The 15,654-nt window shown below is 45.8% G+C and overlaps 1 protein-coding gene across 7 annotated transcripts in view; it reads left to right on the top strand.

Moving 5' to 3' along the window:
- Nucleotides 1-15,654, top strand: part of fam13b (family with sequence similarity 13 member B) — a 116,153-nt gene that overhangs the window by 91,526 nt on the left and 8,973 nt on the right. For 4 of the 7 annotated variants that reach the window (XM_061891759.1, XM_061891757.1, XM_061891758.1 and 1 more), the window contains exons 12-18: nt 4,989-5,022; nt 5,107-5,197; nt 5,415-5,486; nt 9,572-9,839; nt 9,901-10,039; nt 13,204-13,285; nt 13,852-14,013. In XM_061891759.1, the coding sequence (XP_061747743.1) occupies nt 4,989-5,022; nt 5,107-5,197; nt 5,415-5,486; nt 9,572-9,839; nt 9,901-10,039; nt 13,204-13,285; nt 13,852-14,013 (848 nt within the window). The remainder of the gene's footprint in view (nt 1-4,988; nt 5,023-5,106; nt 5,198-5,414; nt 5,487-9,571; nt 9,840-9,900; nt 10,040-13,203; nt 13,286-13,851; nt 14,014-15,654) is intronic. The other 3 variants (XM_061891762.1, XM_061891761.1, XM_061891760.1) reach the window with 2 other exon arrangements.

Genomic DNA, 15,654 nt, shown 5'->3' with positions numbered 1-15,654 from the left:
CAAAACAGCACCAGGCCTTCAAAGTAACTAAAATAGAATGCAAAAAATATATATATGTAAAATAAACAAAGTGCAAAGCAAAAGGCTCACTCAATCTCAGTAAATAACTTAAATTTGGAACATAGCTTAATCGTTTTCACAGCTTTTTGGTTTTTAGAAGTAGAGTGTTTTAATGTAGAGATCTAAATCTTTAAAGGCACAAAATATAGGTCGGGTATTGAGAAACTTACATTTATGAATATAAAACTTAGCCAATAGTATAATGAGGTGGCAAAGGTAAAATTCCTTTTCAATTTTTTTTCCAATACAGTGTAAAACCTCCTCTCTGAGCTGCTACCTTACCGTGGTAGAGGAGTTTGCGTGTCCCAATGATCCTAGGAGCTATGTTGTCTGGGGGTTTTCATGCCCCCTGGTAGGGTCTCCCAAGACAAACAGGTCCTAGGTGAGTGATCAGACAAAGAGCAGCTCAAAGACTTCTATGGAATTACAACGAAATGAACCCAGATTTCCCTCGCCCGGACGTGGGTCACCGGGGCCCCGCTCTGGAGCCAGGCCCGGAGTTGGGGCACGATGGCGAGCGCCTGGTGGTCGGGCCTGTTCCCATGGGGCCCGGCCGGGCACAGCCCGAAGAGGCAACGTGGGTCATCCCTCCAATGGGCTCACCACTCATAGGAGGGGCCATAGAGGTCGGGTGCATTGTGAGCTGGGCGGCAGCCGAAGGCAGGGCACTTGGCGGTCCGATCCTCGGCTACAGAAGCTAGCTCTTGGGACGTGGAACGTCACCTCACTGGGGGGGAAGGAGCCTGAGCTAGTGCGCGAGGTAGAGAAGTTCCGGCTGGATATAGTCGGACTCACCTCGACGCACAGCAAGGGCTCTGGAACCAGTTCTCTCGAGAGGGACTGGACCCTCTTCCACTCTGGCGTTGCCGGCAGTGAGAGGCGACGGGCTGGGGTGGCAATTCTGGTTGCCCCCCGGCTCAAAGCCTGTACGTTTGAGTTCAACCCAGTGGACGAGAGGGTAGCTTCCCTTCGCCTTCGGGTGGGGGGACGGGTCCTGACTGTTGTTTGTGCTTACGCACCAAACAGCAGTTCAGAATACCCACCCTTTTTGGGTACACTCGAGGGAGTACTGGAAAGTGCTCCTCCGGGTGATTCCCTTGTCCTACTGGGAGACTTCAACGCTCATGTTGGCAACGACAGTGAAACCTGGAGAGGCGTGATTGGGAAGAATGGTCGCCCGGATCTAAACCCGAGTGGTGTTTTGTTATTGGACTTTTGTGCTCGTCACAGTTTGTCGATAACAAACACCATGTTCAAACATAAGGGTGTCCATATGTGCACTTGGCACCAGGACACCCTAGGCCGCAGTTCCATGATCGACTTTGTAGTTGTGTCATCGGATTTGCGGCCTCATGTTTTGGACACTCGGGTGAAGAGAGGGGCGGAGCTTTCTACCGATCACCACCTGGTGGTGAGTTGGCTGCGATGGTGGGGGAGGATGCCGGACAGACCTGGCAGGCCCAAGCGCATTGTGAGGGTCTGCTGGGAACGTCTGGCAGAGTCTCCTGTCAGAGAGAGTTTCAATTCACACCTCCGGGAGAACTTTGAACATGTCACGAGGGAGGTGCGGGACATTGAGTCCGAGTGGACCATGTTCCGAACCTCTATTGTCGAGGCGGCTGATTGGAGCTGTGGCCGCAAGGTTGTTGGTGCCTGTCGTGGCGGTAATCCCAGAACCCGTTGGTGGACACCAGCAGTGAGGGATGCCGTCAAGCTGAAGAAGGAGTCCTATCGGGTTCTTTTGGCTCATAGGACTCCGGAGGCAGTGGACGGGTACCGACGGGCCAAGCGGTGTGCAGCTTTAGCGGTCGCGGAGGCAAAAACTCGGACATGGGAAGAGTTCGGGGAAGCCATGGAAAACGACTTCCGGACGGCTTCGAAGCGATTCTGGACCACCATACGGCGCCTCAGGAAGGGGAAGCAGTGCACTATCAACACCGTGTATGGTGCGGATGGTGTTCTGCTGACTTCGACTGCGGATGTTGTGGATCGGTGGAGGGAATACTTCGAAGACCTCCTCAATCCCACCAACACGTCTTTCTTTGAGGAAGCGGTGCCTGGGGAATCTGTAGTGGACTCTCCTATATCTGGGGCTGAGGTCGCTGAGGTAGTTAAAAAGCTCCTCGGCGGCAAGGCCCCGGGGGTGGATGAGATCCGCCCGGAGTTCCTTAAGGCTCTGGATGCTGTGGGGCTGTCTTGGTTGACAAGACTCTGCAGCATCGCGTGGACATCGGGGGCGGTACCTCTGGATTGGCAGACCGGGGTGGTGGTTCCTCTCTTTAAGAAGGGGGACCGGAGGGTGTGTTCCAACTATCGTGGGATCACACTCCTCAGCCTTCCCGGTAAGGTTTATTCAGGTGTACTGGAGAGGAGGCTTCGCCGGATAGTCGAACCTCGGATTCAGGAGGAACAGTGTGGTTTTCGTCCTGGTCGTGGAACTGTGGACCAGCTCTATACTCTCGGCAGGGTTCTTGAGGGTGCATGGGAGTTTGCCCAACCAGTCTACATGTGCTTTGTGGACTTGGAGAAGGCATTCGACCGTGTCCCTCGGGAAGTCCTGTGGGGAGTGCTCAGAGAGTATGGGGTATCGGAATGTCTTATTGTGGCAGTCCGCTCCCTGTATGATCAGTGTCAGAGCTTGGTCCGCATTGCTGGCAGTAAGTCGGACACGTTTCCAGTGAAGGTTGGACTCCGCCAAGGCTGTCCTTTGTCACCGATTCTGTTCATAACTTTTATGGACAGAATTTCTAGGCGCAGTCAAGGCGTTGAGGGGTTCCGGTTTGGTGGCCACGGGATTAGGTCTCTGCTTTTTGCAGATGATGTAGTCCTGATGGCTTCATCTGGCCGGGATCTTCAGCTCTCACTGGATCGGTTCGCAGCCGAGTGTGAAGCGACCGGAATGAGAATCAGCACCTCCAAGTCCGAGTCCATGGTTCTCGCCCGGAAAAGGGTGGAGTGCCATCTCCGGGTTGGGGAGGAGACCCTGCCCCAAGTGGAGGAGTTCAAGTACCTAGGAGTCTTGTTCACGAGTGGGGGAAGAGTGGATCGTGAGATCGACAGGCGGATCGGTGCGGCGTCTTCAGTAATGCGGACGTTGTATCGATCCGTTGTGGTGAAGAAGGAGCTGAGCCGGAAGGCAAAGCTCTCAATTTACCGGTCGATCTACGTTCCCATCCTCACCTATGGTCATGAGCTTTGGGTCATGACCGAAAGGATAAGATCACGGGTACAAGCGGCCGAAATGAGTTTCCTCCGCCGGGTGGCGGGGCTCTCCCTTAGAGATAGGGTGAGAAGCTCTGCCATCCGGGAGGAGCTCAACGTAAAGCCGCTGCTCCTCCACATCGAGAGGAGCCAGATGAGGTGGTTCGGGCATCTGGTCAGGATGCCACCCGAACGCCTCCCTAGGGATGTGTTTAGGGCACGTCCAGCTGGTAGGAGGCCACGGGGAAGACCCAGGACACGTTGGAAAGACTATGTCTCCCGGCTGGCCTGGGAACGCCTCGGGATCCCCCGGGAAGAGCTAGACGAAGTGGCTGGAGATAGGGAAGTCTGGGCTTCCCTGCTTAGGCTGCTGCCCCCGCGACCCGACCTCGGATAAGCGGAAGATGATGGATGGATGGATGGATGGACAGTGTAAAACCAAATATATATTATTTAATATTTATTATTGTTTTAGTTGCTTAAGAGATATTCCCGGCTCTGAATTTGTTCATTGCTATTTTTATGTTTTTGTGCATTACTTGTTGCCGTCATCATTAAACGAACAGGTTACTCATCAGTTACCCAGTACTTTAGTAGTTTTTTCACAACATACTTTTTACTTTTACTTAAGTAAATATTTGGGTGACTACGCCTTACTTTTACTTGAGTAATAAATCTCTAAAGTAACAGTACTCTTACTTGAGTACAATTTCTGGCTACTCTACCCACCTTTGTCTAATTGTTATATATTTCCAGTATGACTGATCTGATAATATGGTGACTGCGCGTTAAAAAAAAGAAGAGAGTAGATTGTGCACGGATGAGGGAAAATAAAATGTGAAATTGGAACAATTTAAATTTACTCAGTGGGAAATTAACTAAGTGGAAAGAACAAGTAAATAGCGGAGTAAAATTGTGAATGTAATGCGGCCTAATTTGACTCAACATGGGGAACCTTACCTGGCCCGGACACGGAAAGGATTGACAGTGACGTCAATCCCCAGAAAAAGCCGAATGTATTTGGAACGGAATATTAAAATGGCTGACCGAATTAGTGGCATTTTGTGATGTTTAAACAGTATTTTTACATACTCTGCGGATTGTAAATATTTATTATATAATAAATCACTCAAGATATAAGCTCAACTTGTTTTTCCACTCTACTGGTACTTTAAGAGGAGGGCTGATCTATAAAATGATGGTGTCAACACCAAGGGTAAAAATCAATATAAGATTGATACTCTATAACAGCAATAATTTAGTTTTCTCATCATTGTTTTGTTGTTGTTGTTGTTATTGTTGTTGTAATGTTTACATATTTGGACAATAAGTCCAGGACACAGAATTTTGAGGGCAAAACATTTTTCAGTGAGTAAATAAATAGTAGTTTTGATTTTGTTAAGTTACTTATTGTGTACGGTTGACTTTGTTTTCCTCAAACAATTGTATGTAATAAAAGATAATGAGGAATACATATATTACTTAGATGGTAGTGTTAGACTGTAATTTCACTCAGCATAAATAAATATTTATGTGTATATATTATTTATAATATTTATATTTAGATAATATTTACAGTTAATAAATGTGATTGGTATCGGCTGATATCACTCATGGATGATTCCAATTGCTCTCTGATTGGAACATCCCTGTTTTCTGTTGTTTTTTGTTATTGTTAATCCTGGCCATGCTCATAAGGTTAAACAGAGTTTGTGTTGTGCTTTCAGGCAGGACAATCAGCTTTGTGACAACACAAGTTGTGTAAGTTGCCGCACAAACTTTCTCTCCATCCTCATTTTGCGTTCGATTAGTGTCGCTCACCTTTCTCTCGCGCTCACCTTCCAGGACTCGTGCGACCAGAACGCCAACACCAGCCAAACTGCAAACAATGGCCACGCCCCCAACATCCAGCTCTTCCCCGACAGCCAATGGGATGGTACGTGGTGCTGCACAGTACTAGGTGGCTAAAACACAACTCATTGTGTGTTAAAATGTGTCTTGTTCATTTGTAGCTGAAGTGTGTTTTCATTGAATGAAAGTTGCTGAGTGACGTTCTGACAGATGGACCTCACTGCTCGTTTTATCTGCTGTTCCCGTCTCTCCTCCTCTTCTTCTTCCTCCTTCTCTTCCTCAACCAACTTCCATCCAAACAGCGCCACTTCCTCCTCATCTTCACCTCCCTCCCATAGACTTCTCATGTATGCACCTGCAGAAGGAAGGCCAAGGTGAGTGGTTGCACATCTCCCCCCACTCTCAACCACAACAACTTCACCAGTCGACTTCTCCTTAAAAAACTATTTTCAAGAAATTATTTTTAAATCATGTTTTTTTACTTTTTTGCCTCCTGTTGTCCGCAACAAGCAGATTCATCACTTTTCGCCCCACTTTAACACCTCAAAGCCCACCCCCACCCTCCCTCGGTATTCCTCGCTCGCTTGCAGTGCTGGGTAGTTTTAAGTGTTTTACATGCATTCATTGTGTTGAGCTGGTAAAACGTTTCCTCTGTGTGACTGTATTAACACATTGGGCCTAAAATCACCCCCAAAAAACTAACGTCCGAGTAGAAGACATTTAGATTTTTGTGTGTAAAATGATATGTTATAAGTTAGAATGCAAATATATAATGTCCATCCATCCATTTTCTACCGCTTATTCCCTTTGGGGTTGCGGGGGCGCTGGTGCCTATTTCAGCTACAATCGGGCGGAAGGCCAAACTCATGTACAAATTTATCAAACAGGATATATTTTTTCAAAAAGTTACTATAATTAGGGGTGTCTCGATACAACTTTTTGACTTCTGACACAGTATTAATATTTAAGCTTTGAGCAAACCTGGGCAATTATTTTAAGTGTTTGAGGGCATGCATGCCCTTTTGTGTGTGTGTGTGTGTGTGTGTGTGTGTGTGTGTGTGTGTGTGTGTGTGTGTGTGTGTGTGCGTGTGCGTGCGTGCGTGCGTGCGTGCGTGCGTGCGTGCGTGCGTGCGTGCGTGCGTGCGTGCGTGCGTGCATATATATATATATATATATATATACATATATATACACACACATGTGTATATATATATAAATATACACATATAAAAAAGATAACCTTCCCATTGTATATATTACACTATATGCGTCCATTGATAAATTATAATAATTTAATTTACTTCCACATAAAATTTTTTTAAGGTGTTGCAACTCTAATTTTATTTTGTAGTAATAGTGACTTTATTCCGGTCAACTTCCTTTGTTTTCACTTTATTGAAGTGCGTATGCAAGTGACGTCGAGGCCACATTGAGCCCACATTGGCTTCTGTGCGCGTTTGTACTGGAGTCTGATAATAAATCACATTTTACTCGTAGTGTAAACAATCAGCTGGAAAAAAAAAAAACAGATCTCCAAAAATTCTGATTTGGGCCATTTTGTGTAAATGCAGTCAATATGGGTTCCCTAATTTTATTACTTATTTCCCTTCAAAAGCCAGTTACATTACTCACTATGTACACAACAAATCATGTGTCCTATTCCAAAATAAATGTTTTTTTTCCACCTCCAGAAAGGGGAATATATGACATTCCTAATCATCCAGAAGGAAAAGTCTGTTTTTTCCAGGCTAGGGCGGGCATTCCTGTGCCAGTTGGCCACCTGATAGCACGGTCGATTCACCTTTTTGTGGAATGAGTATGACCAACAAACTGCTACTGTGCTCAAAACCACAGCAATTGCTTGCATCCAATTGCTATCGTTTTGACGTACGTTTTGTTTATTTTGTCAAAAAAAAAAAGTAGAATGTTTATATATAGTTCTAAATATACTCCAGCTTATAAACTTACAATAACATTATCAATTACAGACAGACATTTAAATAAAATGTAAAATTAAAATAACAATTAGAGTGTCCGCCCTGAGATCGGTAGGTTGTGAGTTCAAACCCCGGCTGAGTCATACCAAAGACTATAAAAATGTGACCCTGCTAAGGCACTCAGCATCAAGGGTTGGAATTGGGGGTTGAATCACCAAAAATGATTCCCGGGCGCAGCCCCCGCTGCTGCTCACTGCTCTCCTCACCTGATCAAGGGTAAAGGGTCAATAATTTTGCCACATCTAGTGTGTCTGTGTGGCAATCATTGGTACTTTAACTTTTTAAAACATTATTTTATTCTGTAAAAGTCAAATTTTGCGGCCGTATTTGACACTTTGCTGCTACATTCATGCAGGGTTTAGTGGCCAGCAGGAAAGGGAACCAGTTTAGCTCTGTTGGGAGTCAGGAAGAGGAACACACATGCCCACGTCAACTATAGTCCACATGTCACATCAAAGACACAGGAGACAGAGCTTGACCAGATAATAGATCTCTTGATAAGTGTCACGTCCCTGAGCCCAATAAACAACTTTTGACGACCCGTTCAAAGAACATCATCAATTAAAACGAGTACAAGTAATTTTGCAATCACATGGTGCATGGGAGTTTGCCCAACCAGTCTACATGTGCTTTGTGAACTTGGAGAAGGCATTCGACCGTGTCCCTCAGGAAGTCCTGTGGGGAGTGTTTAGAGAGTATGGGGTATCGGACTGTCTGATTGTGGCGGTCCGCTCCCTGTATGATCAGTCTCAGAGCTTGGTCCGCATTGCCAGCAGTAAGTCAGACACGTTTCCAGTGAGGGTTGGACTCCACCAAGGCTGCCCTTTGTCACCCATTCTGTTCATAACTTTTATGGACAGAATTTCTAGGCGCAGTCAAGGCGTTGAGGGGTTCCGGTTTGTTGGCTGCAGGATTAGGTCTCTGATTTTTCCAGATGATGTGGTCCTGATGGCTGCATCTGACCGGGATCTTCAGCTCTCACTGGATCGGTTCACAGCCGAATGTGTCCATGATTCTCGCTTGGAAAAGGGCGGAGTGCCATCTCCGGGTTGGGGAGGAGACTCTGCCCCAAGTGGAGAAGTTCAAGTACCTCAGAGTCTATTTTACGAGTGAGGGAAGAGTGGATCGTGAGATCGACAGGCGGATCGGTGCCGCGTCTTCAGTAATGCGGACGCTGTATAGATCTGTTGCGGTGAAGAAGGAGCTGAGCCGGAAGGCAAAGCTCTCAATTTACCAGTCGATCTATGTTCCCATCCTCACCTATGGTCATGAGCTTTTGGTTATGATCGAAAGGACAAGATCACGGGTACAAGCGGCCGAAATGAGTTTCCTCAGCCGGGAGGCGAGTCTCTCCCTTAGAGATAGGGTGAGAAGCTCTGCCATCCGGGAGGAACTCAAAGTAAAGCCGCTGCTCCTCCTCATGGAGAGGAGCCAGATGAGGTGGTTCGGGCATCTGCTCGGTTGGTAGAGTGGCCGTGCCAGCAACTTGAGGGTCGCAGGTTCGATTCCCGCTTGTGCCATCCTAGTTACTGCCGTTGTGTCCTTGGGCAAGACACTTTACCCACCTGCTCCCAGTGCCACCCACACTGGTTTAAATGTAACTTGGATATTGGGTGTCACTATGTAAAGCGCTTTGAGTCACTTGAGAAAAGCGCTACATAAATATAATTCACTTCACTCCGAATGTCACCGAAACACCTCCCTAGGGAGGTGTTTAGGGCACACCCGACCGGTAGGAGGCCACGGGGAAGACCAGGGACACGTGGGGAAGACTATGTCTCCTGGCTGGCCTGGGAACGCCTTGGGATCCCCCGGAAGAGCTGGACGAAGTGGCTGGGGAGAGGGAAGTTTGGGCTTACCTGCTTAAGCTGCTGCCCCCGCGACCCGACCTCGGATAAGCGGAAGAAGATGTATTATCTTCTGCGTGTTCTCTCCCGAACAAAAAGCAGACGTGTGTTTACTTGGGCGACTCCCCAGTGTTTTTCACTTCCCATACTGGTCTTCTTTCTGGGTTGTCGAGTAAGAAGTGTAAAAATGTTCTACTTTTCTTGCGGGTGGGGCAACGGGGCATTTTTACATTTGAAAAAAAAGAAGGAGAAAGTGCCTTTTCACCAATCATTAAGGAGATGGCCATACTCTCTCTCTGTACATGACTCTGACCTTTCCCCTTTCCCTCCGCAACTAAAGGCTGGCCATGCTTCCATTGTTTGAGGAAGGTGGTGTCATGTTTCATTGCCTTCCTGTCTTGGCAAATAAGAAAAAACGTGCAATCAGTTCTAATAATATTGATCATAAGTATGGGTTTACTTAACCATTTGAAAGTCTGCATGTGCTTCGCCATTTTTATGCCACTCCTGCGTTTTCCTAGCCCTGCCAGGGCAAAGAGCTCCTAAAAATGTGCAAGACTCTTCTTAAAAACATCACCTCTGACTCTGCCTTCCTCCCTCGTAACTCTCCTTCAGATCCAGTTCCTGCCTTCAAGTCCTGGCAGGATGACAATGAAAGCGGAGAGGCCGAGCTCTCCCCTCTGGCGGGTCGCATGGTCCCCCTCCCTCTGCTGCCCCTCGAGGAAGAAGGGGAGGAGGACGAGGGCAGACAGGACGCGTCCCCCTCCTCCTCCCGCTCTCACCCGCACGTCCTGGCGCGGCGCTTCCTGGACTTCAGCGTGCACGGCGCCCAGCGCTTCCTCCATCAGGACACGGACGCCACCTCGCCCACCAAAGCGCACAGGTAAAGTCACGGCCCGACACTGTGTCGCTCGGCCGCAGCTGACTCTCAGTGAAACCTGCAGGCCGAGGCGAGCGTCCTGCGGCTCCAAGGAGGCGATGAGAGGAGACTCAGTGACTCACCAGCTCACCAAGAAGCTTCAACACCTAAAGAAGAAGATTAAACAGTTTGAGGAGCAGTTTGAGAAGGAGAAAAACTACAAGGTACAAGTGAGAACTGTTAACGACACTAGAACCCGGTTAAGTTGATTAAAAACCTCAAAGGGCCTTAGTTGGCCACATGCGTGGACAGCACCTTTTAGCTCTAATTTCCAAAATTGTGTACACTTCTGAATTGGGGTCTTATGGCCACTTATGTCATTCTTGCCAACCCTCCCGGATTTTCCGGGAGACTCCCGAAATTCAGCGACTCTCCCGAAAACTTCCCGGGACAAATTTTCTCCCGAAATTCAGGCTGAGCTGGAGGACACGCCCCCTCCAGCTCCATGCGGACCTGAGTGAGGACAGCCTGTTTTCACGTCCACTTCCCCACAATATAAACAATGTGCCTGCCCAATGACGTTATAACTGTAGAATGATCGAGGGCGAGTTCTTGGTTTCTTATGTGGGTTTATTGTTAGGCAGTTTTCATTAACGTCCTCCCAGCGCGGTAACAACACACAACAACAGCAGTCATGCTTTCGTCTACCGTAAAGCAGTTCGTCTGCCGTAAACTAAACAGGACAATGCGGCCATCTACTGTACATGCATCACAACACCTCCAGGCAACTTCAGCCCTTTACTAATACCCTTCTCCATTCACATCCCATCTCCCCGGATTGTGAATAACCTAATGTAAATAATCGAATGTATTTCCAATGTATATACTTGTTCTTATGCTATCTGAACTCACTATGTTCTCTGATAGCTGCAATTGCAATTGTTGATGACTGAAGTACTGGTATCAACCAAAGCTCCTCATCCCACCCCCCGGATTGTAAATAATGTAAATGTTATTTACATTATTTATTTGTACCATGAATTGATTAACGTGGGCCCCGACTTAAACAAGTTGAAAAACTTAATCGGGTGTTACCATTAAGTGGTCAATTGTACGGAATATGTACTCTACTGTGCAATCTACTAATAAAAGTTTAAATCAATCATGCCCACCCCCCACCCCCGACGCCCCATCCTCCTCCTCCCCCCCTCCCCCCACCTCCCAAATCGGAAGTCTCAAGGTTGGCAAGTATGACTTATGTGGACATTTATACTGCCATCTGGTGGTGTCAGAAGAGTATAACATGCATTGGAATTTGGAAAAATAAACGAGGTACACATTTGTGTACTTATGGACTAAGTACACGATATCAAAAGATGATATAGTTTTATTGTAATTAGGGTCCAATAAGTCCAAATCTCAAAACATGTAAACAAACAGCTTGGGCCTTAAGTCAGTGTTTCTTGACTGAGTTCGAGCCTTGCTGTCCAACATGTGATCACGCTTTTGACCAATCATTTAGGAGACGGTCGGCCACATGAGGCTCACAAGCCCTCCAGCGTGACCACAGGGCACCATGACGGACAACAACTAGGAAAGATTTGGCCACACTGGCTCTATACACTGCTTGGTCATTGGTGGGCTGCGAGCGCCCCCTAGAGGCCGGCAAAAATATGTTTGAAAGCTGTGGTCCTTAATACACTTTTCCACCACTTGAAGAAGTAATGATGATCTCAAACAGGAAAAGTCTGGAGATATAAAGTCTTCTAGAAGTTTCTTAAGCGTAAAAATTATAATTGAATTGGTGGAGCTGTATTTTTATTTGCACTTTGATTCTACTGACATATTATGTGTTATTAATGTAGTTTATTTTAGCACTTCATAGTTATATGTAGTTCTTTCCATCAGTTATTTGACTCCTAGTATATTTGATTGGTACTTATTTTTCTAATCAGCCTGACTCAAGCCTAAGGTTTATGTGTTAAATAAAAAAAATCTTTGTGATCAACACGTGTTTTCATATCGTTTGACAAGGTTATCAACTTGTTAAAATATAATTATTGAACAAGATTAAAATCAAGAGTAATATTACTTTACTGATAATTCAGTTTTAAGAACACCTACAGTCGCGATCAAAAGTTTACATACACTTTTAAAGAACATCATGTCATGGCTGTCTTGAGTTTCCAATCATTTCTACTACTCTTATTTGTTTGAGTGATTGGTCACAAAAAACATCCATGAAGTTTGTTTCTTTTATGAATTTATTATGGCTCTACTGAAAATGTGAGCAAATGTGCTGGGTCAAAAGTATACATACAGCAATGTTAATATTTGCTGACATTTCCCTTGGCAAGTTTCACTGCAATAAGGCACTTTTGGTAGCCATCTGCAAGACTTGGTTGAATTTTGACCACTCCTCTTGACAAAATTGGTGCAGTTGAGCTAAATGTGTTGTTTTTCTGACATGGACTTGTTTCTTCAGCATTGTCCACACGTTTAAGTCAGGACTTTGGGAAGGCCATTTTAAAACCTTCATTCTAGCCTGATTTAGCCATTCCTTTACCACTTTTGACGTGTGTTTGGGGTCATTGTCCTGTTGGAACACTCAACTGCACCCAAGACCCAACATCAGGGCTGATGATTTTAGGTTGTCCTGAAGAATTTGGAGGTAATTCTCCTTTTTCATTGTCCCATTTACTCTCTGTAAAGCACCAGTTCTATTGGCAGCAACACAGGCCCAGAGCATTATACTACCACTACCTTGCTTGACGGTAGGGTTGGTGTTCCTGGGATTAAAGGCCTCACCTTTTCTCCTCCAAACATAATGCTGGGTATTGTGGCCAAACAGCTAAATTTTTGTTTCTTCCGACCACAGAACTTTCTTCCAGAAGGTCCATGTGATGTCAGATGAAACACAAATTGAGCTGTTTGGCCAAAATTTCAACCAAAAGCTTGTGGACCTTAAGTGCCTGATTACATTGAAACTTGCCAGGGGACATGTAAGCAAATATTAATATTGCTGTCCGTATACTTTTGACCCAGCACATTTGCTCACATTTTCAGTAGACCCATAATAAATTCATAAAAGAACCAAACTTCATGAATGTTTTTTATGACCAACAAGTATGTGCTCCAATCACTCTATCACAAAAAATAAGAGTTGTGGAAATGATTGGAAACTCAAGACATGATGTTCTTTAAAAGTGTATGTAAAATCCTGTCCCAAGCCTCCCCCTCCTTAAATCGACATAAAATCTGAGATCCAAAGGGTTCATTTAGCATCAAACTTCTTAACTGTTGGATGGGAAAAGAAATAAAAAAACAACATAAAATGTCACATGCAGTTTAGTGTCGTTGGCTGTAACGTGTGACTTCCTGTGTGCAGCCGTCTCACGGGGACAAGGCCGCCAACACCAAAGTCCTCAAGTGGATGACCGACCTCACCAAGATCCGCCGGCAGATTAAAGGTAGACTCGTGTCCTGAGTGTGTTTGTGCACTGACTGAGTGTGTGTTTGTGACATCGCACTCCATGCCACGCCGACACACACACACATAGACACACACACACACAGAGAGAGTTGTAACCCTGGCAACAAGCGTGCATGCAGCACTAACCTGTGGCTCTCACACATCCACCCTCCAGTGTGAACGTCTCTCTTCACCAGCAGGGGGCGTGACGTACAGCGCAGCCCGAAATGATTCATATCTTTGACTTTCTTTTATTCTTGACCATGTTCAAGATACAACATTTCTCTGCATTTGCAGAAAAAGGGTGCGACTCATTTCGGGCTTGCACGTCACGACTCCTAAGCCAAACATGTCACATACATGTAGAATGTCTCCCATTTCATGGAACCTTACGCCCTCCATCGCGTCTGAAACATTTCTCTGTCTGCGATCACACCTGAAGACGACAATAACACCATCACCCGCTCTCCACTTTCCTCCCCTTTCTCACCCACCCGCTCTCCGATTGGTCCGTCGGTTGACACCCCAAAACCACCCACCCCTCCCCCGTCGTCGGCCGCGCAGGACGCCAGCACCATCTTTTCCCCAGAAGCACGCTGAGACACCAGGCTTTGCTCCATTCGCAAAGGCGCCACCATGCCCCGCCCCCCTCCTCCCCCTCCCATTGCGCACACGCCCCCCCGGCCCACCCCCACTCGGGCCCGAGCTCGAGAGCGTGTCACCTCAGTAAGTAGCAAAGAGCCAGTAAGTAGACATGTCCACTGTCAGGTGGTTCTGTGAGAGCGTCCTGCTTCTTTCCTGTGGCCAAGCAGCATGGCGGCCGCCCGTGTGTGTCTGTGTGTGTGTGTCATGTCATGTGTGTGTGTTCATATGTCGTGTGTGTGTGTGTTCATATGTCGTGTGTGTGTGTGTTCATATGTCATGTGTGTGTGTGTTCATATGTCATGTGAGAACTGTTAACTACACTGAAAAAGTTTACATCCACTTGTAAAGAACATAATGTCATGGCTGTCTTGAGTTTCCGATCATTTCTACAACTCTTAGAGTGATTGGAGCACATACTTTTTGGTCACAACCAAAAAAAACATTCACGAAGTCTGGTTCTTTTATGAATTTATTATGGCTCTACTGAAAATGTGAGCAAATGTGCTGAGTCAAAAGTATACATACAGCAACGTTAATATTTGCTTACATGTCCCTTGGCAAGTTTCACTGCAATAATAAAATTGGTCAGTTCAGCTAAAGGTGTTGGTTTTCTGACATGGACTTGTTTCTTCAGCATTGTCCACACGTTTAAGTCAGGACTTTGGGAAGGCCATTCTAAAACCTTCATTTTAGTTTGATTTAGCTGTTCCTTTAACATTTTCCTTTTGGAACACCCAACTGCCCCTAAGACCCAACCTCCAGGCTGATAAGTTTAGGTTGTCCTGAAAATTTTGGAGGTAATCCTCCTTTTTCATTGTCCCATTTAAAGCACCAGTTCGGTTGGCAACAAAACAGGCCCAGAGCATAATACTAACCACCACCTCCATGCTTGACAATAGGAATGGTGTTCGTCCAAACATATTGCTGGGTATTGTGGCCAAACAGGTCAGTTTTTGTTACATCTAAACACAGAACTTTCCTCCAGAAGGTCTTATCTTTGTCCATGTGCTGTATGAGTTGTAGAAATTATTGGAAACTGGAGACAGCCATGACATGAATTGATTAACGTGGACCCCGACTTAAACAAGTTGAAAAACTTATTCGGTTGTTACCATTTGTACGGAATGAGTACTTTACTGTGCAATCTACTAATAAAAGTTTCAATCAATCAATCAAACATTATGTTCTTTACAAGTGTATGTACACTTTTGACCAGGACTGTAAAGCCCTTTAAAAATCAACCAAAACCCGCCAACAATACTCTATTTAAATTTTGTGAGCTGAAAAAACCCCAAGTATTATCAATATTGTTATTATAAGGGCTGACGCAGACAAATTACTTCTTATCACAGAGATGCTGCTTTAATGACATATTGCTGCATCGCCTCTGGGTTGGTGACAGTTTATTCTAGATTGTAAATCATGCCTCTCTAGGTTGTGGACATAAAACGAGAAATTGGTCAAATTTGACAGGAAGAAATGTATATTAAAATGATGCAATTTTCTGCCAGGACATTAGGGGCAGTGTTTTCTTGAGAGGGCGCAACCGCAACTCTCGTTAACTTTTTAGCTTTTTGTGTAGTGGCGGTGAAATTGGCAACTGTTAGTTTAACTTTGTGTGTGTGCCTGCCTGTGTGTGTGTTTGTTTTGCTACCCTCCTTGAGACATCAACAAGGAAAAGTGTGTGTGTGTGTGTGTGTGTGTGTGTGTGTGTGTGTGTGT

This window comes from Nerophis ophidion, linkage group LG29, assembly GCF_033978795.1.
Source record: "Nerophis ophidion isolate RoL-2023_Sa linkage group LG29, RoL_Noph_v1.0, whole genome shotgun sequence".
In the NCBI taxonomy this organism is placed as follows: Eukaryota; Metazoa; Chordata; class Actinopteri; order Syngnathiformes; family Syngnathidae; genus Nerophis; species Nerophis ophidion.
This window is presented reverse-complemented; position numbering and strand designations above follow the sequence as displayed.